The sequence below is a fragment of the Neopelma chrysocephalum genome, unplaced genomic scaffold (assembly GCF_003984885.1).
Source record: "Neopelma chrysocephalum unplaced genomic scaffold, ASM398488v2 Primary Assembly neopelma1_96714, whole genome shotgun sequence".
Classification (NCBI taxonomy): domain Eukaryota; kingdom Metazoa; phylum Chordata; class Aves; order Passeriformes; family Pipridae; genus Neopelma; species Neopelma chrysocephalum.
In genome coordinates, this window is record NW_020925358.1 from 449,525 (window position 1) to 475,539 (window position 26,015).

The 26,015-nt window shown below is 40.4% G+C and overlaps 1 protein-coding gene across 1 annotated transcript in view; it reads left to right on the top strand.

Moving 5' to 3' along the window:
- Nucleotides 1–20,904, top strand: part of LOC113981706 (F-BAR domain only protein 2-like) — a 240,011-nt gene extending 219,107 nt beyond the window's left edge. The window contains exons 19-26 of the mRNA XM_027709262.1: nt 3,667–3,796; nt 6,363–6,474; nt 9,466–9,621; nt 11,740–11,872; nt 13,809–14,008; nt 18,134–18,198; nt 20,481–20,645; nt 20,882–20,904. Of these exons, the coding sequence (XP_027565063.1) occupies nt 3,667–3,796; nt 6,363–6,474; nt 9,466–9,621; nt 11,740–11,872; nt 13,809–14,008; nt 18,134–18,198; nt 20,481–20,645; nt 20,882–20,904 (984 nt within the window). The remainder of the gene's footprint in view (nt 1–3,666; nt 3,797–6,362; nt 6,475–9,465; nt 9,622–11,739; nt 11,873–13,808; nt 14,009–18,133; nt 18,199–20,480; nt 20,646–20,881) is intronic.
- The last annotated feature ends 5,111 nt before the right edge of the window (nt 20,905–26,015 follow it).

Sequence of the window (26,015 nt, forward strand, 5' to 3'; positions counted from 1 at the left end):
AGATAGAGACAGGGAGAGATCACTCACCAATTACCATCACGGGCAAAACAGACTCGACTTTGGGAAAGTAATTGAATGTATTAGCAATCAAATCAGAGCAGGATAATAAGTAAAACAAATATTAAAACCACCTCCCCACCCCTCCCTCCTCCCCAGGTTTAACTTTATTCCTGAATCTCTAACTCCTCCCCCCCAGCAGCACAAGGGGACAGGTAATGGGGGTTACGGTTAGGTCATCACATGTTGTTTCTGCCTCTCCTTCCTCCTCAGGGGGAGGATTCCTTCCCCTGCTCCAGCATGGGTCCCTTTCCACAGGATGCAGTCGTTCAGGAACAGGCTGCTCCAGCATGGGTCCTCCACAGTGTCACAAGTCCTGCCAGCAAAGCTGCTCCAGCATGGACTCCTTCTCTCCATGTGACCACAGGTCCTGCCAGGAGCCTGCTCCAGTCCGAGCTTCCCATGGGGTCACAACTTCCTTCTGGCATCTACCTGCTTTGGCCTGGGGTCCTCTGTGGGCTGCAGGTGGATCTCTGCTCCACCATGGACTGCAGGGGGACAACCTGCTTCACCATGGTCTGTACCACAGGCTGCAGGGGAATCTCAGCTCCAGTACCTGGAGCACCTCCTCCCCCTCTTTCTTCACTGACCTTGGTATCTGCAGAGTTGTTTCTCTCACGTATTCTCACTCTTCTCTGGCTGCAATTTTCTTCTGCGCAATAACTTTTTCCCTTCTTAAATATGTTATTACAGAGGTGTTGCTACCATCTCTGATTGGCTCGACCTTGGCCGGAGGTGGGTCCGTCTTGCATCTGGCTGACATTGTCTCTGTCAGACATGGGGGAAGCTTTCAGCAGCTTCTCACCAGAAGCTACCCCTGTAGCCCCCCCACTACTAAAACCTTGTCACACAAACCTGATAAAATCTTATCTCAACCCATGAGGCTTACCTTTCCTTTCTGATTCTCCTCCCCACTGGGGACAGAGGAGGTGAGGGAACAGCTGTGTGATACTTAGTTGCCAGCTGGGGTTAAACCACTACACACTGTTACAGTGGAGTTACTTTCTAGACAATGTTCAGGGAATCACATACTCAGATTTTCACTATTGCTGGATAGGCATGAAGTTGTTAATGATAAACATGTTACTATAACAAAATAATTCTTAACTGAACTAAAAAGGTCCAAAACATAAATTTTGCATCAACTGAATGTTTTTAATTGAACAAATCAATATATTGAAAATTAAAGGTTAGCATATGTGTAGGATTAAAATTTTCAAAATATGAAATATTAGTGAAATAATTAACAAAACTCAGTTGATTTAGGGATATCACCAAAGCTTTGGGGAATGAGTGTTATTAGGTAGATCTTTATCAGTCATATTTTGATACAAGTAGCTCTGCTATGACTTCACCCTGCCCTTGGTGCTGGTTGGTGGAGAAGGGAGGTGGCAGATTTTAGCAGCTGCCCATCCGGACAGTGATAGGTGGCATTGCAGCTTCCATCTCTGCTCACTGCTTGCAGTGCAGGTCCACATGCTGATAAGGAATGTGGCAAAGAATGCAAATACCCAGACAGCATATCAGGCCAAGCCATGCTTAATGTCTTCTATGAATATTATGATTCTTTGGGTTTCATTTGACTTACTGACTTGGAAAAATTTTACTGTAGTAAAATCCTCTTATTGTCTTTCAAAGTAGCAAGATACTTTCACCATATTCTCGTTATGGAAAAAAAAATCTGGTCTTATGCTTTAACAAAACTGAAACATTGTTTAACTCCTTTGCTTTTCTGTAATGGTATAAGGTCAGAGTAGGGTTCATTTGGAGATTATTTTCTCATTCCAATATAAAATTGTAGTAATTTCTCTTAGACCAAGAAATCTGTTCTTGATATCATCAGAATTAAAGAGAAGAATTTAGCTAGTATTGTGTGCTGGTTTAAAAGTTAATCAGCAGGGGAAATGAACTCAACTCAAAAGAGAGATTATAAGTCAGAATAACAATTTAATAAAATAATGCAATAAGTACGATTATACAGACAAACAATTGGTTTTAACCCACAAAATCCAGATGTATAACCCAGCACCCTGGGGCATGAACAAAGTGGTGTTCCTTGGCCCCCCCCCGAGTCCAAAGTGAAGGGAGAGGGGAAAAACCTGCTGGTGGGAGAGTTGTTGCAATCTGGTCAAAAGTGGTGATTGCAGTCCAGTTGAGGGTGGTGGTCTCAGTCTGGTTGAGAGCGGTGAACTGCAGTCTGGTTGAGAGTGGTGAGCTGCAGTCTTCCTCTGGATCCCACGAGTGGTAAAAAGGTTCCAAAACTCCAAGTTTATATATTCTCCAGTTCAGGCAGGAATGCTCAGTCCTTCCCTCAGGGCAGGGAATTCCAGCCTCTTAACGCCTTGTTTATCGCCTGAGGAGTCAGGCTGCTCTGGGCAGAGGGTGTAAATGCTCTATTGATAACAGTTTCTGGGAAATGGCATGGAAGGCTATAGAATACACAGGTTTGGGTTACACCCATCCAGTGATGAATTGGTCCCAGCTGTTCTAACTAGGACATATTGTTCTATAAAGTATGTTTGTTCTATAAAGTATGATTCTGCGAAAAGTTACATGTTTTAGAAATTGGCTATTATCTGGATGTAAGTGGAAGATTGCGAGTTGTCTTCATTATATGTCGTCTCCTTTTACAATTCCCACAATCCATATAAAAGTCATATACTCAGTGACAAGTGTGATAGAACCAAAAAAAATAAAAATTACCCAACCAAAACAGATGCTTCAGGAGTTCCAGTACCTTTTAGATAGGATTATCCCAAATTGTTCATTAGTTATTTTAAATTAATACCTTAACAGTTAAATGGGTCATAAAACTATCCACAGATTTAGGGTGGAAGGGACTTATGAAGATCTCCTCTAGACCAATCTCCTGCTCAGAGAAGGACTAAGTTCAAAATTGCTTCAGGTTGCTTAGAGACATGCTGAGTTTTGAAAATCTTCAGAGAAGGAGATCTCTCAACATCTTTGGGCAACCTGTCCCAGGGCTTAACCACAAGGTTGCAAGAAGGAATTTCTTCCCTATATTCAGCTGAAATTTCCTTTCTTATAGCTCTTGCACCTCTGAATAGAGCCTGGCTTCATCTTCTTTGTAGCTAGTGAAAGACTGCTAGTACATCTCTTCTTAGGCTTCTCTTCTCCAGGATGAATAAACCCAAGTCCTTCAGCCTCTCCCTCTCTCTCATGTCCTCCAGTTCTCAACTATTTTAGTTGCCCTCTGCTGGACTCACTTCCATTTTGTTAGTATCTCTCCTTTAGCTCCGGAAGTCCACATTTGCTGCACGTATATACATGGCTATAGGGTTAGGCTTTGCTACTGTGTTACAGCACAATTATTGACAGACTGTTACATAATCAAATACATTAGACTTACCTAGCCAGGCAAAAAAAATTAATAATGGTAAACTCTGAAATAATGGGATTGATTCCCATAGAAAATGTGGGTTCTCTGTTTTACATTAAAGCTAGAATAGATAAAGCATTCAAAGAAAGATGTTTAGAAACACTATTAAATTGATTTGAGAATGAAATGAAGAACTATTTACAGTCTTTTTTCATCTCTTTAAAACCACTTTCTGTCTCTGTAATACTCTTGCAATCTCTTGTGTTAAGCCTAGGCCATTCAGCCCTCCATTGACCTCTAACTCAAGTCCACCACATGCAACTCCCTTGGCACATGCAGAGAGCATTTCCTCAATATCCTCTTCTGTTTCCCTCAGTACAGCAAACACACCTATAGTTGGTAAGTTAACCATTTTAATTCATTTTAGAAATGGTAACATTCTGCCACTGAGTTCCACTTGTTAGGAAAACCATTCCTTGGAGTTGGTTGTTCCATATGTGAGTTCGGTCTAGGTACTTCAAGCATTCTTTGCAATACCTGCTTCTAAATGACCTGAGAGACAGGACGGTGGATTTGACTAGATTAGACCATAGATCCAATTATGGCATGTTCTTAAGTGAAATATTTTTCAAAATTAAAATATTCCATTAATTTGTATTTGGTGTGCTGTCTATCAAGCACAATGTTATATATTTGTTCAGAAGATATTATTGTATATGTACAGAAGTATTTTGGGATACTGATAAATTGGAATTAATATAAATGTTCACAAAATTGAGTTATTTTTATGCTATTTTTATTTTGTTTATCCTGTAATTGCAGTTTCCAAAAATGTGAAACTAATGCACCTTTTTCTTCAAGTTAGTGAAGTATATAAACTAAACAGAGGTGTTTAGTAAAAGCAAAACAACCAACCAAACAATAAAGATGAAGATGAAAAGCAAATCAGTCTTCCTGTGCTGCCACTAATTTCAGAAAAAATACAAGGAGACTTGTGGGATGGGAGAGGGGGATTATTTGTGGGTGAGTTTTTAAAGACATTTTAACTTGTTTCTGTAGTAGATTTGAAGTACTGCAATCCTGAATACTATTACCACTTTAGTCCCAAGTTAAATCAGACTCTTGAATTAACACTCAGTTATGAATGTTACTGATGTCAAGGATTCCTCACCCAGGCTCAGAACCTCAGAAGAGCATCTGCACAGCTTCTATCAGGAGTTCTGCATTGAAAGCAATGCAGCTGTTTCCACCCTGTGCAGGACCAAAGCTAGTAAAGTCTGCCTAGCCTTAGCTGTTGAAATGCTGGCACAGTTCAGTGTCCACCAGTTTCTCAAATGCTGAGAAGCATCATAGAAAGATAACTGATATTTTGGTTGCCAGAGTCCATCCAGGCTCACCTCCTCAGGCCTCAGCAGTGGTGTCAAGGAACTAGAAATTGGTGGCAGCAGCATCAATAGCCTCAGCTCTATGTGTGTTATTGGAGACAGTGACAGAGCGAAATTGTGAGGTGAAGGAGGAGGTAAGGAGGTGTGCGCTGACACCAGAGTTTGACATGGTTATTAACCTGGCCTAGGAAAAATAAACAAGGCCAGTCTCACCTGCACTGATTGTATGAATGAAATAGTTCTGGAGAGCTGGAAAGGGCAGCGCAGATGGCTGAATGATTTTGGGACATGAGGATATACTCTGCATTACTGTCTGTACTCTTTTGGCTTTCGCACAATCCAGTGTTTCCCTTACCCCATTTGTTCTGAATAATGGAGAGTTAACTATAATTATCTTGTTCCAAATGAACTTGTAGACATGCATAATTGAATTTCTTTTCTTCTTTAGCCTTGTTTTCATTTGCAATGGGTTTTTTTATTTATTAAATTGTTTAACATCTATAACATGCATTTTTACTTGAAATACTTAGGTTTTTTGCTGGTGCTACTGAAGGTCCTAGAACTGGACCTGTGAGCTGGACTGCAGCCTGAGATACCATGAGTCTGCCTTGGCACAGCTCTGTGACATCCTGTCCTTCTGAGAGCTTGCAGCAGGCATGTGATACAGGCTGTTTTACCAGTGGTACAAAAAAATTAGTAAGATGCTCTCAACTACACTATTGCACTAAAAGATAGAACTTCAAGTATTGTCTTTTATATTCAGTACACATATAAAACACTACTGAAAAGTAAAATCCCATGACAACTGGTTTTGTCAATTTGCAATTGATACTTCAATCATTTAAAAAAGCCTTAGCTGAGGTCTGAGTTATTTTTTATAGCTATGCATTGCAACTTTGTTGTGTAGGCACAGACATCTGTGAAGGCTGACACAGGTCTGGTAATTATTTTTCTTGTAAACTGATATGTATTTCCAGGTACCTCCAAGGTACTCCCAGAATGTTTACTATGAAAAACTTTGCAAAATACTTCTCCAACAATTTCTACTTGGGAATTGTAATCTTTGTTGGCTGAAATAGTTAAAAGAATGTTCAACAGTTCACTTATGTGGAGTAATATTAATGTATCTCCATTTATGTTCATATGTAACCCAACTGAATTCTTTGCATTTCTGTGACTATTTTTATCATACATTTTTCCATACTATAAGTATACAGTGGGGACTTTTTTTAAAGTATTGTAGTTAACATGTAATTTTCTTTGGATCTGTTGACTTCAGTTTCATCAGTAGCCATTTTAATGCAGTGTTCCTCTGTCTCATATGTATTTCCTTGTGTCTGTCTATTTACAAAATGTCATATTGATAGTCCTGTTTTTCTAGGCTGCTAAGCAATGTTTTGATGGTGTGATTGTGCTATACTATGTTTATATTTTTCTACATGCTTTTCAAGTAATATTTCAGACTCTGCTGTGATCATGATGGTGGTAACCCCTTGTAAAAATAACAGGTGTAGTCAACCATTATGAAATCTATTGCTAAGCTTTTTGAAAATTAAATCTATACACTGTATGTATTCTAGGTGTTTCACGTGGTCCCAGCCCTGTCAGACTTGGAAACCAGGATACCGTGCCTGTTGCAGTAGCCCTTACTGAGTCTGTTAATGCCTACTTTAAAGGAGCAGATCCCACAAAGTTAGTTAAATAATAAATTGTTTTGAATGTAATAAGTTCCAATAAAAAAATTCACTGGTTGTACTTTTAATATTTTTGGGGAAAATGCATATACATTAGAAGACAGATTCATGGGGTTTTTTCCTCTGATATAAGTGACAGCAGTGACTTATCACTCTCTATTGGCCTGCATCTAACTAGCAGTTCATATATCCCTGCTTTACAAAAATGTGTTCAGTGAGAACACTGAAAATGAGAAGGGTTTCTATTATAGTCAGGTAGGTGCTATATGTAAATTTGGGCAGCTTAAGAGTACCTCATTCCCTCAGTCACATTGCTTGATATGCTACTTAGGCCTTTGCAAAGCATAGCTGTGCCATGTTTTCAAAGCCTGAAAAATAACCACCCATACTACTGTATGCTTAACCAGCTAAACATTTCTCTTATTTCCTCTGATTTCCAAGTTAAAAGTGATAATAGGTTGTCATAGTGCAACATTGCCATCATTTGAAATTGATTTTAGAATCATAGAATCATAGAATCATAGAATTGTTAGAGTTGGAAGGAACGTTAAAGGTCATAGAATCATAGAATATGCTGAGTGGGAAGGGACCCATCAGGATCACTGACTCCAAATCTTGGCCCTGTGCAGGACACCCCAAGAATTCCACCATGTGCCTGAAAGCGTCCAAATGCTTCTTGAATTCTTACAGGCTTGATGCTGTGACCACTTCCCTGGGGAGCCTGTTCCAGTGCCCAACCACCCTCTGGGTGAAGAACCTTTTCCTGATATCCAACCTAAACCTCCCCTGACTCAGCTTCATGCCATTACCTTGAGTCCTGTCACTGGTCATGAAAATGAAGAGATTGGTACATGCCCCTCTGCTTCCCCTCATGAGGATGTTGAAGACTGCAATGAGGTCTCCCCTCAGCCTCCTCCAGGCTAAACAAACCAAGTGACCTCAGCCGCTCCTCAATGCCTTCCCCTCCAGACTCTGCACCATCCTTGTGGCCCTCCTTTGGATGTTCTCTAATAGCTTAATGTCTTTCTTATCTTGCAGTGACCAAAACTGCACACAGTACTCGAGGTGAGGCCACACCAGTGCAGAGTAGAGCGGGATAATCACCTCTTTTGACTGGTTGGCGATGCTTTGCCTGATGCACCCCAGGACACGGTTGGCCCTCCTGGCTGCCAGGGCACAGTGCTGACTGATATTCAACTTGCCCATAGACCAGGACCCCCGAGGTGCCTTTCTGAGGCACTGCTTTCCAGCATCTCATTCCCCAGTCTGTATGAACATCCAGGGTTGCCCTGTCACAGGTGCAGAATCCGGCACTTTCCCTTGTTAAACTTCATACAGTTGGTGATTGCCCATCTCTCTAATTTGTTGAGGTCTCTCTGCAGGCCCTCTCTGCCCTTGAGGGAGTTGACAGCTCCTCCCAATTTAGTGTCATCACCAAACTTACTTAATATTCCTTTGAGTCCTACGTCCAAGTTGTTAATGAAGATGTTGAAGAGAACTGGGTCGAGGATGGAGCCCTGTGGAACCCCACTACTGACCCGTCACCAGCCTGATGTTACCCCATTCACTATAACTCTTTTGCCTGACCTGTGAGCCAGTTGCTCACCCACTACATAACATGGTTATCCAGCTGTATACTAGACATTTTGTCCAGAAGGAAACTGTGAGAGATAGTATCAAAAGTTTTGCTGAAGTCTGAAAACATTTTATCTACTGGCTTTCCTAGATGAACTAGGTGGGTAACCCTGTCGTAGAAGGAAACCAGGTTTGACAAGCAGGACTTTCATGTCATTGAAGCCGTGCTGGCTGTGACCAAAGACTGCATTGTCTTTCAGGTGTTTTTCAATACCTCCCAGAATAATCTTCTCCATGATTTTACTGGGCACTGAAGTGAGACTGTGGCCTGTAGTTTCTGGGGTCCTCCTTCTTACCATTCTTGAAAATCGAGGCAAGGTTCATCAGCTTCCATTCAGCCTGGGCCTCTCCAGATTCCCAAGATCTCTCAAAAATCATTGAGAGAGGCTCTGTGATGACATCAGCCAGCTCTTTGAGAATTCTCAGATGAATCCCATCATGAATTGATTTATAGGGATCCAGCTGAAGCAGATGATCCCTCACAAGTTCAGGGTCGACTGGGAGTTGATCATTCTCACAGTCATGGTCCTCCAGCTCAGGGCACTGAGACCCCCTTGGTCCCTCATCTGTGTTGACGAAAGAGGCAAAGAAAGCATTAAACACCTCTGCCTTGTCACTGTCCCTGTTTGTGAGGTGACCATCCTCATCCTGTAATGGGACAATGTTATTTCTACATTGTCTTTTGTCATTATATATATTTGAAAAAACCGATCATCTAGTTCCAACCCCTCTGCCATGTGTAGGGACACCTTCCACTAGACCAAGTTACTCAGAGCCCCATACAGCCTGGCCTTGAACACCTCCAGGGATGGGGAGTCCACGTCTCTGGACAACCAGTTCCAGTACTTCACCACCCTCACAGTAAAGAATTTCTTCCTAATATCTAATCTAAACCTACTCTACTTAAGCTTATGACCAGTCCCCTTTAGGTACTGGAAGGTCTCTCTGGAACCTTCTCTTCTCCAGGCTGAACAACCCCAACTCTTCCAGCCTATCTCCATAGCAGAGGTGCTCCAACCCTCAGAGCATCTTCATGGCTTCCTCTGGACTCACTCCAACAAGTCCACATCTTTCTTGTATTGGGGACCCCAGAGCTGGATGCAGTACTCAGGTGGGGTCTCACAAGAGTGGAGTAGAGGGGCAGAATCCCCTCTCTTGACCTGCTGGTCACACCTCTTGATGCAGTCCCAGACACAGTTGGCTTTCTGGGCTGTATGTGCACATTGCCGAGTCTGCCGATTTTCTGTTTCGAAATCAGCTCATCAGATTGTAAAAGTATGTTTGATTTAAAATTAGTATTAAAACTAGACAGTTAATGAGGTGCAATAAAACTGATGTTTTCATTCTCTTCTAGATGTATTGTGAAGATTACTGGTGATATGACATTATCGTTCCCAAGTGGGATTATTAAAGTCTTCACCAGCAACCCATCTCCAGCTGCGCTCTGCTTCAGGGTAAAAAACACAAACAAACTAGACCAGATTCTTCCAAATGCTCAACTTGTATACAGGTTTTGTATTTTTCTTTAATATAATAGCAAACTACATGATTTTTAAAATGTGAATTGTTATATATGTAAATCAGAATTCTCTACAGTCTTGTTGATTTGCTTATACATAACTTAATTTCCTTAATTAATCTTGTTTAGCCCAGTTTCTTTTTACTGCTACCACTAAAAATTTCAGTGATTACTGGACTTGAAACTTATGCTGAATATAACAGGAACCATAAAAAATAATTTGCAAATGTAGCTGTTTTTTACACACATTTTATAAATAAAATGGTTTAATAAACTATTTGAAAACAAGAACAAAACAAAAAAAATTTCTAATCAAACTATATGAACAATAAAACTACAGAGAAAAATTGTCAAAAATAGGAAACGTCATATGGATTTCTTTATACAGTAATAACAATGGTTTCATTTGTCAGTTATTAGTGTATGTTTTAAGCTGTGTAATTTCTATGGTAGATCAAATCCATTACATAACTTTATCTCTCAAGTATATAGCAGCATGCTTAGGAGAATTCTTAAGAAGAAAAGCTGTTGGTTGAGTAGAAAAATTGTTGAAATCACAGCATTTGTACATCTTTTCCAAAAAAAAAAAAAAGCAGACACCTGTTTCAGCTGGGCAGTTTCTATTTCATGTATTGGAAAAAATTTTTGAAACCACATACATCCATTCTTTAGTATTTAATTTTATTTTGATAATTCATAATGTAATGAAATATTAATTCAAAATTAAATTTGTCATTCTTTTTTTAGTTTATAACTGAAATTATAGAAGAGCTGTATCTGACAGTGAATTATACTGAAAAATTATATTTTGGAAAAAAGTCAAAATGTTTAGCATTCTTGTCTGAGTACTGTAATGCTTCACCTCTAATTAGAAAGGATGCATGTACTGGATATTTATGAAGTTAAATCCATATGGTAATAATTTGACTTTTCACCATATACTACAATGATTATCATTTGCTTAGTATTTATAGAGATGGAACTTTTTAATGTGACTGATATTTGTGGAGATGTCAGAATTTCTGAAGGAGAAAGTAAAAGGATTTTGTTACTGGTTTCATTTGTTTATATTTTGGAAGGTCTCTGTTATGTGTTTATATATTTTACTGAAAATGGAAATTGCATGAATGACAACACCGTATTAACAACCAAATTCTAAGTAAATTGGACAGACTACTGGTGTATAAATCACTGTTCTAGCACATTCAACCCATTGCAGTTATATTTACTGTGTTCCAGATGCTTCTTTTCAGCTTTCATTCTACATGCACATTCTGCATGCCTCCTTAGGGATTGATGCAGTTCCTCTATGTATCCACAGATGACCTGTGGAGCTCTTTGATTCTGAAGTTATTTGAATTTTGATTCTGAATCAGTTTTCTTAAAAGCTTCATCCTTATTAAAAAATAAACCTGATGTCACTAGGACTGAAAATATTTTTGAGTTGCAAAACACCTTTTCATGCTCCAGTAGCTCCCAACCAGGATTTTGCTTCTGTAGTCGTGCACTCTTGCCTACATATAGAAATTATATAATAAATTGCTACTAAGATTAAATGCAACTCTAAGTATCTGAGAAACAGTTTTTAATAATAATTTGAAAATCACTTTTAACTGAAAAAATTTTGAAAGCTTCCACTCTCTATAAATATGTCAAAGTGGGGTAACACATACAGCACAAATCTTAATTCAATGCATTAGCGAAGTTCTGCCATAACAAAAGCTAATTATGATTCTAGGATTTATTCCAAATTGTATAACATTCCTCTTCAAGCACCACTTTCATTCCCACCTCCTACACATTCTCATGGCACCTGATTGTATTGTGTTTTATTAAATGTAAAATCCAAATTTGGCATTCGCTCCATCTTGGGATGCAGATCATCAGTGGAGGAAACTCACTGCTTGACAACCTGGAAGGAGAATTTTTACCAGCTACAACAAACAGTTAATTTGTCTTAATATTTAGGAAGGTACAATTATGTGTTATTAGAACAAATTCTTGCTTGGAATAGTGAAGAAGGGGAAAGATCTAGTCTTAATTTTTAGACATACAAAATAATAAAACTCAGTGTTGTTTTTTGATTCCTACCTTTCTTTTTCTTTGTAGTGATCAGTCACAAAGTGACTCTAGTAGTAAGGATTTTTGGATGAACATGCAAGCCATAACTGTCTACCTCAAGAAATTATCTGAGCACAATCCATCTGCATCCTATTATAATGTGGATGTTTTAAAGTATCAGGTAAACACTTTTTTCCCTTTGGAATTTTTTAAGGAACTCTGGCAGATTTCATATCTATACAGAAATTATAAGAATTGTTATTTGCCTGTTTGCATGCAGATGAACTGTCATCCCTCATCTAAGCCAGTTCTGGGTATGTCACTGCCAAGGCTGAGTGAATTCATGTTATGCCTTCATGTTCATTCATGACCTGTTTCAGTTTACTCACACTTCAGTCCAATTCATGTGTGCAAGCTTCAAACACTGTAACTGTTTGTTAACAAAGTTAAGTTTTTCTTGAATTTAGGGGGTTTGGTGGGGGTTTGTTTGAGTTTGTAATTATGTCTATTTTGATTTTGTAATTGCATATTTTTTGATGCTGTAACGTATCAACTGTAATATATGAGAATGCATAATGTTCTCACCTCTCACAATATAAAGGAACAACTCATCCTGGAAACCATTTACAGGCACATGAAGGTCAAGAAGGTCATCGCGAGTAGTCAGCATGGATTCACCAAGGGAAAGTCATGCTTGACCAATATGATAAACTTCTATGATGAAATGACTGGCTTGGTAGATCAGGGGAGAGCAGTGGATATTGTCTACCTAGACTTCAGGAGGGCTTTTGTCACTCATCCTCATAGGGAAGCTGATGAAGTATAGGCTAGATTATCAGACAGCAAGGGGGATTGAAAACTGGCTGAACAGCCAGGCCCAGAGAGTGATGGTCAGTGTCATAAGGTCTAGTTGAAGACTAAAACAAAACTGTTTTGACCAGAACAGGAAGGAGCCTCATGGCCCAGAGAGACTTCAAACCCTTTTTTAATTATTTAATTAAAAAACCCAAACAAACCAGGAATTACTTTAGGCTACAACAGTCTTCAGAAATCTGAGATTAAGGGCTCAGAGGTCAATTGTTCTGTTGGTCATTTGTCAGTATTTAGAGTTATACTCATTACCATCTTTCCCTAATTCTACCCAAAATAGAAATATTTTTATTAAGATGCTGTCTCAGTTTAAGGAGACTGAAGTGTTTTGCTAAGGAGGATGAGTTATGAGGTACACCAAACTCCTCTCTCTCAGCAATTGTAAATCTGAAATTAAGAGGCTCCAATTGAGGAAGTATAGAAAAAAAGAAGAAATAACAACCCTTTATTAAAGGATATATGTATATTGGCAAAACCAGCAAAAGAACACAAAAACAACTAAACAATAATCCTGTACCCAAAAGTCCCCTTCAAAAAAAAGACACAGTCTGAATACTTCTCTGTCCTCTAGCGCGATTCTAATCACAGTTGGCAGGGGGCGCTGTTGGATCACTGGAGGTGCAGAGCCTGCAGTTGCTGCGTGGTGGCTGGCAGGGGGCGCTGTTGGGCTCTGGTGGTCGCCGCATGGGGGCCCCAGCTCGCGGGAGAAGCCGAAATGGAGATCTCCCCCTCACCGAGGAGGGGAAGGGGAAAAGGGGAAAGAAGGGTGGTTTCTTTCCCCCTAAACTCATGCTGTCTGCGGCTGGCTGTAGTCAGGACTCCCCCTTGCTCGTCGATGAGCACAAACTCTCTGATGAAATCTGAGCAGATTTGGGCTGGAGACAGAGCAGCGCGCAGGAAAGCTGAGGCCGGAGAGCAGCCAGATGACAAGGTCGAGAGCAAAACGGCCTCAAAGCTTTTCCAACACACACACACCTTGCCTCCGTTAAGGCAGAAAGTGAAGTGCCTCTTTCCAAAGAGAGGAGGGGAGAAAAACTCCTCCCCCCCCAGCCCCCCAGCCTTAGAGAAAGCTATCAACCTTGAATGCAGGTCTGCCAGCTAGTTCTTTTGTATAGGCAATTACCCCTTCCCCCTCCCTCGTTCAACATCTTCTTTTACAGTGGGACAGGGGAAAGGAAAATTTCTGCTTGGATTTTTAGAGCAAGTAAACCTATGACAGATGCTTTCAATGGTTTCTTCTTTTACAGGTCTCTTCAAATGGCATCCAGTCCACTCCCTTGAATCTTGCAACTTACTGGAAATGTAGTGCTAGCACTACTGATGTGAGAGTGGATTATAAGTATAATCCAGAGTCTATGAATGTGCCTAGTATGCTGTCTAATGTGCAGGTTATTGTACCAGTAGATGGAGGAGTAATAAACATGCAATCACTTCCACCCGCAAAATGGTAATAGTAATACTTTTTATTATTTCAAATTCGTTTCAGAGTATTCATTAGTGTCAACCTGAAAAATGTCACTGGAAGAAACAGGGAATTTTTTTCCTCTTGATAAAATGCATAGTACCAGATGTTTAGGACATTTTCTGGCCCAAAGCAGATCATGTACAGCCAATTCACATTGACTAAAATGAGATTATATGCACCCATTCCAACTGTATAATAATACAAACCTTTCTGAATATAAGCATTTCTGAAATTTCCAATGTTTGCTTTCTTTTTGCCAAAAATTAGCTTATAATTGAAATAGTTTTAAAACAAACTTCAGTAGCTGAGGAGCTCTTCATAAGCCGGGTAGCACTGTCTCTCAATTCAAGTGTCATGCTGATTATTATCTGACCCATAGCTATCTGGCCCCACCTTCTAAGCCTGCAGACCATTTACAGCAGCACTTGAAAGTAAGATGTGTCTCAGATAATTATGTTTCTACAAGTTTGTGAAAACAAGCATGGGGTAGCAGGGCTAGGCAGAGTGCAATATCCTTGGAGCAAAAGGTGAGCAGAATTCAATCACTGTGCCTATGGTTTGGCAGCACGTAGGTACTTGCCAAGCTGTAATGTAATTCCTGGACTGTTTATTTTCAAGAGGAAGAAGAAGGTCTTTTTAACATGAAGGTTAAGAGGGGAAAAGAATACTAAGTTGTGGGAAGTCAGGCTTTGTTAACCTTATTACTTATAGATCAGTTTACCTTATAAAGTGAGGTTCAGAAATAAAATAAACCTGGTGTATTTATCAGAAAGGTTCTGATGTTTCTGGAGACAGTACATTTAAATGTGTTAATTGGACAAAGTGGTAATACAGTATTATTTTAAGTGGAAAAAATCCTGCCAAGACTGAATCTTTCTTGACTTGGTATTTCAAGGGAACAATACTTTTAACCAAATCTCCTTAAGCTTATTCTGAGCAAGGGCAGGTTCATTATCTTGCCTCCACAACTTGACTAGAATATTTGATGAAGCCAATCTCTCCCCTCCCTGCTCAGGCTTCTTCCACAAACCTCTCAGTAATGAAACCTGAGTGAGGGCAGGAATGTCCACCCAGAACACTTAGTGTTAGCTAGAAAGACTCAAAACTTAGTGACAGTTTCATTTCAGATTCATCAGAGTAAGGGACTTGAGCCTCATGTATTCTTTCTTTTACCTAGGCAACTACACAAGGCTAGAATTTTGAGCCTTGAAACCTGACAAAAAAATACAGTCATGTCCCAGGCAGCTCTAGTATGTGTCTCCTGCTATATGCTTGGTCTAGTGGGTTGGGTTTTTTTAAGAATAAATGTTTTCTGATTCAATCTCCTGCAAGTAACCACTACCATCTATGCTACTTGTGTGAGCATTTCACTCCTGCCAGACAGTTTCAAACCTATCAGCACTTCATGCTGCTCATAGCTTTAAGTTGTTGACTTGATATGGTGGTTTGAACCACCACAAAAATTCAAAATCCAATTTCCAGGCTTCTCCCACCCCTTCCCACAATTTTACCTCAACACCGAAGAGAAACTTTCAGGCAAACACACCTCTGTAGGGGCAAAGGGAAGGGAAGATATATACATTTATTCTACACAAATAAATATTGAACAAGATAAAAGCAACTATATATATACAATATTACACACGTCTATCACCCTTCTAAGCCTCTCCCTTAATTCAGTCCAGGAGGAGCCCTTAGGTTGATAGGTAAGCAGTCTTTCTCTCATGGGAGTGTTCAGGGAGAAAAGGTTTCCTCTGATTCACTCCCCCCACTAACCTCCAGCTGTTTACTGAAGTCCTTTCTTCCTTACGAAGTCCAAGAAAATAGTTTGAGTCTGTGCTCTCTTGGTTCCATGCCAATCTCTGCTGTGTGATTCTCTCTCTCTCTCTTAGTTCCGTAGCTGCTGTAGTTCAGCTCAGCTCATCACGTGCACGTGTTTCGGGAATGCATTTTTCCTCAATCAGTTTTTGGCTGCCCCCCATTTAAATCACTGCAGGGGCAACTCCCGAGCCCTCTGGCCCGTCTCCAATTTCGCTTGGAATTCTTCCAGCTCTGCAACGAGTCGCAGCTGCTTCTCCAAGCTCCGAGCATGCTTGCCTGTCCCTTGGCTCGGCTCCAGTACCAAGCATGCCTGCTAGGGGAGTAAATATTTGCAACTCCCCTGGCTGGCCTCCGAGTCCGCTCCAACTGCCTTTACAGTGGAGGGGGAGAACCAGCGAGGAAACTGCCCCAGCCCTAGTCGAACTAGGGCTGAGGAAGCCAGGGGGACCCCTTGGTTCAGTGGCCCCCTAGCCACCCCTCGTATCTCCAATCCTCTCTTACACACAACACTCCGACACACCAGCAGACAGACTCTCTCTGCCAACAACTTCCGGTGGTTGTGTATATCTGATTTTTCACAGGAGCGAACAAAACGAGCGGTGATTGGTCCTTCAGGGGAGACTGCCCTGGGACCCAATCACCTCTAGGTCCCCGGGCTCCCAGGGGGGCAATTTCAAACCAAGACACTTGACTTTGATGGAACAGTTGCGAAGTGGTCAGAGTTAAAATGCCCTGTCAGCTTAGAGACTATGGTGCTTGGTGCCCTTTGCTTTTCTGGCCCTTCACAGCATCAGAAGTTAACTTCAGCCCTGAACCACTTCTGCCAACTAGTTTTACTAGAATGGAAATGGAATAAAATTCACACAGCCAGGAGTCTCACATAGGGGATAGTAAACAATATTGCCCCCCCTCATACCATCATCATGAAGTATAAAGACTCAGCTTTCAAACTGCTTCCAGCATGTTTGGCCTGCTGTCTCCATTTGAAGAGACTGGAATGTTTGCTAAGGAGGATGAGGTATGAGATAGACCAAACTCCTCTCTCTCAGCAATTGTAAATCCAAAATTAAGGGGCTCCAATCGAGGAAGTATGGAAAAAGGAAGAAATAACAATCCTTTATTAAAATATATATGTATGTTGGCAAAGACAGTAACCTCACACAAAAACAACTAGACAATAGTCCTGGACCCAAAAGTCCCCTTCAAAAAAAAGACACAGTCTGAATACTTCTCTGTCCTCTAGCGTGGTTCTAATCAAGGTTGGCAGGGGGTGCTGTTGGATCACTAGAGGTGTAGAGCTTGCAGTGCTCTGTGGTAGCCTGCAGGGGGCGCTGTTGGATCACTGGAGGTGCAGAGCCTGCAGTGCTCTGTGGTAGCCTGCAGGGGGCGCTGTTGGGCTCTGGCGGTCACCATGCGGGGGGGTCTCAGATCATGGGAGAAGCTGAAAAGATGGGGACCCTCCTCCAATGGAAGAAGGGGAAAAGAAAGACAGTCCACCCCCATGGAACTCACTGTTGTCCTCGGCTGATGGTGTTTCAAGGCTCCTCCTTTTCTCCCAATGAGCACAAAACTCTGATGAAATCACAGCAGGTTCGGGCTGGAGGCAGGGGCAGTGTGCAAGCAAGTTGAGGCAAGTGGTCAGAAATGACCACGTCGAGAGCAAGAAAAACAGCCTCAAAGCTTTTCCAAAGCACACAGACTCCCCCGTCTCAATCATAGAGAAACCCAAACTGTTCTGCCCTTTGTGAGGAGGGCCGCAACAGTGCAAAACTCCTCCCCCCTCACTCCAGTCTCAGATGGACCATCAGTCGGGAATGCAGTTCTGCCAACTAGGTCGTCTTTTGTAAAGCTCATTGCCCCCCTTCCCCCTCCCCGTTCAAACTCTCTCTTCTTACAGTGGGGCAGGGGAAGGAAAATTTCCCCTTGGATTTTTAGAATCTATGACACCTGCCCTTACCTTTTGAGACCACAGAGGGTTTTGAGTTGTGAAGTACAGCCATAACCTGGGCATAGAACAGTGTTAACTGTATAAAAGGGTGGTATGTATGTCTGAGGTCTGCTGCAAGCTCAGGGGCAATGCAGGTACACCCTTCTTTTTTCCTTTTTGTTTTGTATAGTTTTCCACAAACTCACCTTAAAATGATGAAATATTTTTATAAACCTCCACTGAGAGATATAGGTTATAGGTGCATGGTCTGTAAGGTACCAGTGTAAATCTTGGGAAATAATATTCTGAAAAAAATTCTAAAAGTTGGTGCTTATAACTAACCTTCCATTCTCTTACAGGAATGCGGATCAGATGAAAGCTTATTGGAAAATATCTAGCATTTCAGAGAAGTCTGAGAATGGAGGCAAGTTGAAGTCTTTTGTTTTGTTTTCTTGTACAGAAAAATGATAACAGTAAAAAGGTAATCATTTTAGCCTCTATGCCCTCATGCCTGTTTACACTTGCCATATCCTGTTTATCAGTTCACTTTCTTATCAAATTCCTCCTGAGACATTCCATTAACAGTGAGATATAAAAATATTGGCTAATTATAAAAAGCAAAATAGTGAAGGTCCTTGAAAGCAGCTAGTGCCACTAAAACAGAGTTTAGACTGAGCAAGGAAATGAGCAGTTCTTGAAAGGGAAATACATTTAATATCTATGTTCTGATTTTCCATACACTGGCAATTGAGATAAAGTAGAAAGAGGTAAGTGGAAGAACTGGGGAAAAGAAAAAACCAAAAATCCAAGAGTCCTGTGCTGAGATAGACTCAACTATAGATGATTCTCGACCAACATTTTTAGGGTTTTTTATATTGACCATATACAACTCCAGGAAAAAAAAAATCTATGTACATCTGCTCAGAGCTGTAATTTATATAGCATTTTGTAAGGTACCAATAGTTGTTCTCTGCCCAGCTGCCTTTCCCTGAGGTCCAGTTGATGTCACAGCCCTTGCAACCTTTGCAGATGCAATGTTTTTTTGAAGCACTTGAATACGAGTTTCCATACTGACAGTGAAAAGAAGTTCCCATTTATCCAAACTGTGACAGACCTACTGAAAAAATGAAATGGACTTTAAGCCAAGAACAAGCCATTGCATTAAACAATTTCATTCATCAATTCCTACTTTTACCCTAGTAAAATTTCAGTTACTAGCTTTCCTCCTCACTTAGAAGTTCCAACTGACTAGTTGTTTTAAATAAATAACAATACTTGACTTTCACTATTCCATTAATTCACTGTTTAAATCCTTTTTTCCCAGCATATTTTGTAAGGACAAAAAAGTCTTGTTTAGGAACTCGAAAAGGAGACCAGCAATAATGTTGGGGGGTTTTGTCTTGCATTGACTACAAAGGTGTACTTAAAGTAATTTTGAACTATTGCTACTTTATAATGGCACTGAAGTAAACTTCGCCATTGTCTATGAAGAAGCAACTGTGTTTTGGGAAATGTATTTGTGCTGGTTTAAAAGTTAACCAGCAGGGGAAATGAACTCAATTCAAAAGAGATATTTATAAGTCAGAATAACAATTTATTAAAATAATGCAATAAGTACAATTATACAGACAGACAATTGGTTTTAACCTGCAAAACCCAAATGTATAACCCAGCACCCTGGGGTATGAACAAAAGTGGTGTTCCTTGCCCCCCCCCGAGTCCAAAGTAAAGGGAGAGGGGAAAAACCTGCTGGTGGGAGAGTTGCTGCAGTCTGGTCAGAAGTGGTGATTGCAGTCCAGTTGAGGGTGGTGGTCTCAGTCTGGTTGAGAGCGGTGGTCTGTAGTCTAGTTGAGAGCGGTGGTCTGCAGTCTTCCTCTGGATCCCACGAGTGGTGGAAAGGTTCCGAAACTCCCAGTTTATATATTCTCCAGTTCAGGCGGGAGTTCTCAGTCCCTCCCTCAGAGTGGGGAATTCCATAAAAGGGCATGAGGATGCTCAGTCCCTCCCTCAGAGGGGGGAATTCCATAAAAGGGTATCAGAGTGGGGAATTCCATAAAAGGGTATGAGGACAGGAACATAGGCCTCTACTGACAACAGTTTTTGGGAAATGGCATGGAAGGCCATAGAATACACAGTTTTGGGTTACACCCATCCAGTGATGAACCGGTCCCAGCCGTTCCAACCAGGACAGTATTTAATCAGACCTTGTATTTATTTGAAAAATAAGAATTGCTTTCCTCTTGGTACATTACCGTTCAGCTCCATTTCTTCTGATGGTTTTGTTCATGTGCATTCCTCCAGGCAGATTGTGACAACATTTAAATATTCTGATGTACTTTAAAATCTGCTAATGGAAAGTACTACATACAAGATAAACCAGGAAGCATAACTGATGGTTATAGGGAACAATCAGGTATTTAATGTAATAAGAGACTACCAGGCTGTCAGATATACACATTCCTCTATGAGTATAATCTTGTAGAAATGTGTATTGTTTCCCTCTAATTTATTCACTAGTCACTGTCTTAAACAGAGTATTGGAAAAAAGAGTTGTACTCTCATGTCCTCTGAAAATTTATATAGAACTGCCACTAGAAATAGGTCTTAAAGATCACCATTTGAGTTCTACTCCTTACTACTAAAATTTTTGGGAGATTGCCTTGGTCTTGCGAAACAACCAGCCTTTCAGTTTTGTTATTTTTATAGGTTCTGGATCACTCAGAGCAAAATTTGAACTTTCAGAAGGACCTAGTAAACCAGCAACACTTGCAGTGCAATTCATTTGTGAAGGAAGCACCCTTTCAGGAATAGATGTAGAGCTAGTAAGCACTGGCTATCGACTTTCTCTCCTTAAGAAGAGATTTGCCACTGGTAAGATACCAACATGCTTATATATTCAAGTTAATATGATATATTATATAGTGCTAAATTATAAATTATAAAACTGTTAAATAAGTGATGCATAAATAATTACTTTTCCTCAGAAAATGTGGCTGAAAACTGTTTTACTTTTTTTGTTTTCCATAGTTAGTCAAACTGCTCGCAGGAAAATACTGAAAAAATCTGTTTTATCTACTGACTGCAAAAACCCTACCTTTCTTTTTCAGGATGGTATATGGCAGACTGCTGATTAACATGTGAAAGTCATTGGATCAAAGGAGTGCAAGAAGTTCACTCTGCCCTCTCTACTTTTCAAACGCTATTTTAACATGCATTAATTTTTTTAAAATGTTGACCTACTTTGAGGTTTAATCATCAGAACAGAAAATGCACTTTTAAAAGTCATTTTGCAAACTTTTTATTACTTTATAATAGCACTGAAATTAACACTTCTGTAAATGATCATTAGTAAATTTATAGACGAAGTCAAAGTAATAATCAATAGTTGCACTGAAAGTATGAAATTGTATGTTATACTGTAAACGTTGAACCTAAAAATATGGGAAAGCAAGTAAGAATTATTTCATCTTTCCATAAGCAGTATTAATTTTTCAGATCCTTCAATTGCCAATTTGAAAAGAAAGAAGAGGCAAAGTCTGACATAGTTATTCCATCCACTCATGCCATAAAACCAGCTGAGTTAGAGAAGTATAAAAAAAATGTAACTTACTGCCTGTGTATCGTATATTATTAACAGGTAAGTTGTTTTATATAGGGTTTTTTTCCTAAGTGCAATGTGTTACAAAATTGCAAAAGACAGAAGAGATTTACTTCTGCAGTTAGGAAATTTTATGGGTATTGTGATTGTTTGAATCAATGCTGTAGATTTAATTTATTTTTATATGAACTGTATAACATTTGTGCCTTTAAAAAAAAAACCTGTGCCTATACACTTTGTTATTCACATGACTCAATTCCTTTTTCAAATTTTGGCTCTTCATCAAGAAAGCACAGTGTTTGTATAATACATACAACTTCATAAAAATTCCTTTGACTGGAATTTAGAAAGCAGATTTGCAAAACTGGAGATTGTTTTAAAAGAGGTTTAAAATACTGGTTTACTTCCTCCTGGGGTAATTGCAATAAATGCAGCTGTAGTAAAGAGAGATGCATCATGCAGGACTTTGAAACTTTGAGATAGTAACTTTATTGTCACCAAAGACAAAAATCCTGAAAAATCACAGAAGATGATAAAAGCAAGCAGCATTTCCTTTCACTTTGACTGCAAGCCTTTGGAATTTAAGTGCTTTGAGGGTTCTGTGATGTGAATGTAAACATAGTACTTTGGGAGAAATAGCATTTTAGAAGGGTATTTTATAGCAGCAGGATGACAAGTACTGCCATTTCTATTAGTTTAAATTTTTATCTAAATCCACCATTTTTAGCATTTAATCTGCTTGCCACAGCCTTAGCACAAAGTGACACATAAGTAATGTTTTTTAAAGGAAACCACTAATTTCGAAAATCTTTAATGCATTTGTATTATCAAGTGTTTTTTTTAATGCTGAAATCAAAAGTATTGGGGCAAAATAATTCATTAACCTACAAGTGGGAATTTTATATGACCATTTTGAATACCAGTATCTATTTCAAATCCTCTATTAAAACAATAAAACTTGCTTCAACTAATTCATGTGTCAGTTCCAATGTTCATGCAGGTAAAATGAGAAGGCTGAGCCATGGACTTTCAAGCAGGAATGGAAGTTTATTCGGGGACACTTACAGTTCCATGAACTTGCAGCAGCTGGGTGGCAAAAAACACACACACACCCCAGGGCCTCCCAGCTGTGCATATCAAAGGGGCCCTTGGGCATTCGAGGTGCTGCTTTCTGAGCCATTTACCTTTTCCCCCTTCATTTCCCTTCCCCCACTTGTGGGAAGGAATGCTTCTTTGGCATCTTCTCAGATAAGAAAGTTCCCTGTTTAGTCTCACAAAGAAGCAGCTCCACGGGAAGGACAAAAGGTGGTTGTTCTCGCATATTCTCTCAACATGTTTCTTTAGCCACAGCAGGTTTATTGAGCAAAGAGAAATTTCCAAATCAATTTGCCTCCTCGCCATTTCTTCCGCAGGGTCCCTGCTACCCCCACACATGCAAAACCAATAATGAATTGGACTGCTGAAACTTTACAATAAATTAAGCTGTGTAGAGGCTACATAAATTTTAATGTATACTACACACTTGCAGAGAAGAGTTCCATTATTAGCACTAAGCACATACTATACTGTAGATTTGATTGGTAGAGTATATTTGGCGCTTAACTTGCAAACCTTACTGAATGGTAAATTTCTAACATATAAAATGGTAGTCTTTTCACTGAAATTGTAAGAAATATCTCTAATTAAAATTTCGGAGATGGTCAAATAAAGTGAAACAAAGAACTTTATTTAAACAGCACGCTGGGTGCACCGGACTCGTGACCAGATCCGAGCACACCCCAAATGGGAGGGAAGAGCCCTTTTAAGACCCTTTGATTTACATAACCACTCCATTGCTCCTCCCATGCCAAGCCTCGCTCTTTTCTTCCTTAAAAGGTGATATAGTCTTCTTCTTGCAGTCCATTGGTTGTTTTAACCAACCTATCATGTTGTTTCCCTGCCCCCGGCAGCATGGTCCCTTGGCAGTGAGCCCAGACTGGTCTTACTGCCTTACGTACTTTCCGGCCCGCCTTCACACCGTAACTGTAAGTAACAGTAAGTAACTGTAAGCAACCCTGTAAGCAGAACAGTAAGCAGCACTAGGTAACTGTAAGCAGAACAGTAAGCAGCCCACCAGTCCTCGGCCACAAAATGACTCCCCAACTCCCCAAATAAAATGGTCTCCAGGTATCTCGGCACGAGGCAACCATGGAAACCCCTGCTTGTAATAAAATCATCTTATTCATTTCCTACAAAATCTTAATTGTAATCTGCTTTGCAATCAAATTGTGTTTAATATGACAATATTTTATTAATGAAAATGCAAGACTATATTGCTGGTTTTAGTCAAGTATTACTTTCATTTCTTAGTTAAATAAAGCAGTTCTGTTTCAAGACTTTTCATCTAGGTGATTATGCCTATATTTGCATTGGGTGCAAGTTACAATTTTGAAACCATACAAGACTTTTGTAAAGAAATTAAAAAACAATGTAAAAAGTACATGTGTGTTGTGGTTTAGATTTTCTTGTTGAATTTCTCCATGCCACCATGCATTTTTGAAGGGAGGAACAAGGAGAAGGAGGGGTGGGGGCTGGCATCGGGGGAGATGGGATCCCTGGGGTGAAGGCACTGTGTGAACTGGGGCGGAATCCCTAGCTTGGGGATCCTGCAGGAACTGGAGGAAATAAAAAAGGTTAGCAGTCCAGGTTTGCTCTCTCTCACTTCTGCAAGGGAACCCAGGAGGTCCCCAACTGCCACTGTCCCTGTGCCACCGCTGCCCCTGCACCTTCACTGGTCGCCATTGGAGCCAAGACACCTGTCATGCGCTCCAGGTGCCAGCACTGCTTTGCATACTGGTGCTTCCCCCACTGGTGCAGCCACTGTTTCCACCATTTTTTGACCACAGGCACAGCTGCTGCTGCTGCCCTTTGATCCCCAGCTCAACCGCCAGCTTCCCACCACCACCCCACGCCAGCTCCCTGCTGCTCCAACCGGTGCTGCCTTTTGACCTCTGCCACCTCGCTCCCGCACAGTGCTGGCTGGACCCACGCCATCTCTGCTCACTGCCAACCACTGGGGGGTGAAAAACCACCGCTGTAGCAGCCATGCCAGGTCAAAAGCTTGCCCCATTGCCAGCCCCATGCTGCAAGCTGACGGGACTCGGAGGGGAGCCCTGCATCAGACACAGGTCACCATAGGAGCCAAATTCACACAACCAGCAGGAATGAAATAACTAACCAGGTTTTGTTGCCATCCTCCCTGCATTCCCTTTGTTTGCTGGGGGGAGGGGAGAGCCACATGACCGGGCAGTCTCCTGTCTCTTCAGGGGAGGGAGTGGAGAGGCAGACCATTTTCTCCCTGTACCCCTGTGGTTACTGTGTTTTGTGGCTTTGATTGTTTTGTTCTGTTTTGTTCTCCGTTTTTAGTAAAAACTGTTATTTGTTTCTATACTTTACTCAAACATCTCATAATTTCAAATTTTCATAATTTGGAGGGAGAGGTTTCTATTCCATCAGAGGTCCCGCCTCCTGGCACACATTGTCTATAAACCAAGACAATAATTTGGTTTTTCCAAAGTGGGGCACAAGAGGAAAAGTAGAAAAAAATTAATAGTTTTGAGTAATCCATTTGTGTATTGGAGATGAACCCCTTAGGCATCATGTTGTTCGACTTATTCCTGGTTTTTTGGCATGTATTCCTGCATACTTATTTTCCATTTATAAGTGATTATCTCAATGGGTTCTATTGAAATAAAGACAAGACAAAATAAAATAAAATTTTGCCATGTTAGTAAATTTAGATATGTAAGTGTGACTTTGCAAATTGTAAACTGCTTGAAAAAAGGGTGCTGCCCAAACAGTGGACAATTAACATAAAGCTGACTTATGTAAACAAAAGAAAGCGGGGGGGGGGCGGAAGACTTTTAGCACGGAGCATTGTAAGGGAGACAGAAGAGAAGTGGGGGGAACCTAGGCTGTTTGAAATGATAAAACTTTATGTAACTACTCTATAATAGTAAGAATAGGAGGTAGGTGTGATAGTCAACAAAGACAAAAAGAGATAATTTGCTTATCAAATTACATTTGTAATACTGTAATTGCAAACTGTAATGTTATGTTATCATGACGAGCTATATTCTATTATGTTACCCGTAGATCTTAGATATATATGTAGAAAGAGATTTCCCTAGCAACAAGAGCAGAGTCTGACAAGGAAGACACGAAACAGGGAAGAGCAAGTCACATCCCAATGTGAACTTTGTCTGAAATACTGGAACAGAAATACACCAAGGGGCAATAAGCAAAGGGCATTTCCCAGGTGAAATTTGGCAAATTAATTTCTCTGAGCTCCCAAGAAAAGGGGGGGGTTCCTGTTATCTCTTAGTTTTGACTGACGCATTTTCTGGATGGCCTGAAGCTTTCCTATGTAGAACAAATGAATCAAAAGGAGCGGTTAAAATCTTGTTGAATGAGATTATACCATGGTTTTGGACAAAACAGTCTCTGAGCAGTTTTTCGGGCCGATTTTTTGGTTTCACCAGGTTGCACTTGGTGGGTGATGCAGAAAGATGCAGAAACATGATGCATACCTCAGGGGTACCTAATTTTTGGGTAACCTGTCCATGACACTGTGCCTGTAGGTATATATTTGTAAATGTGTATAT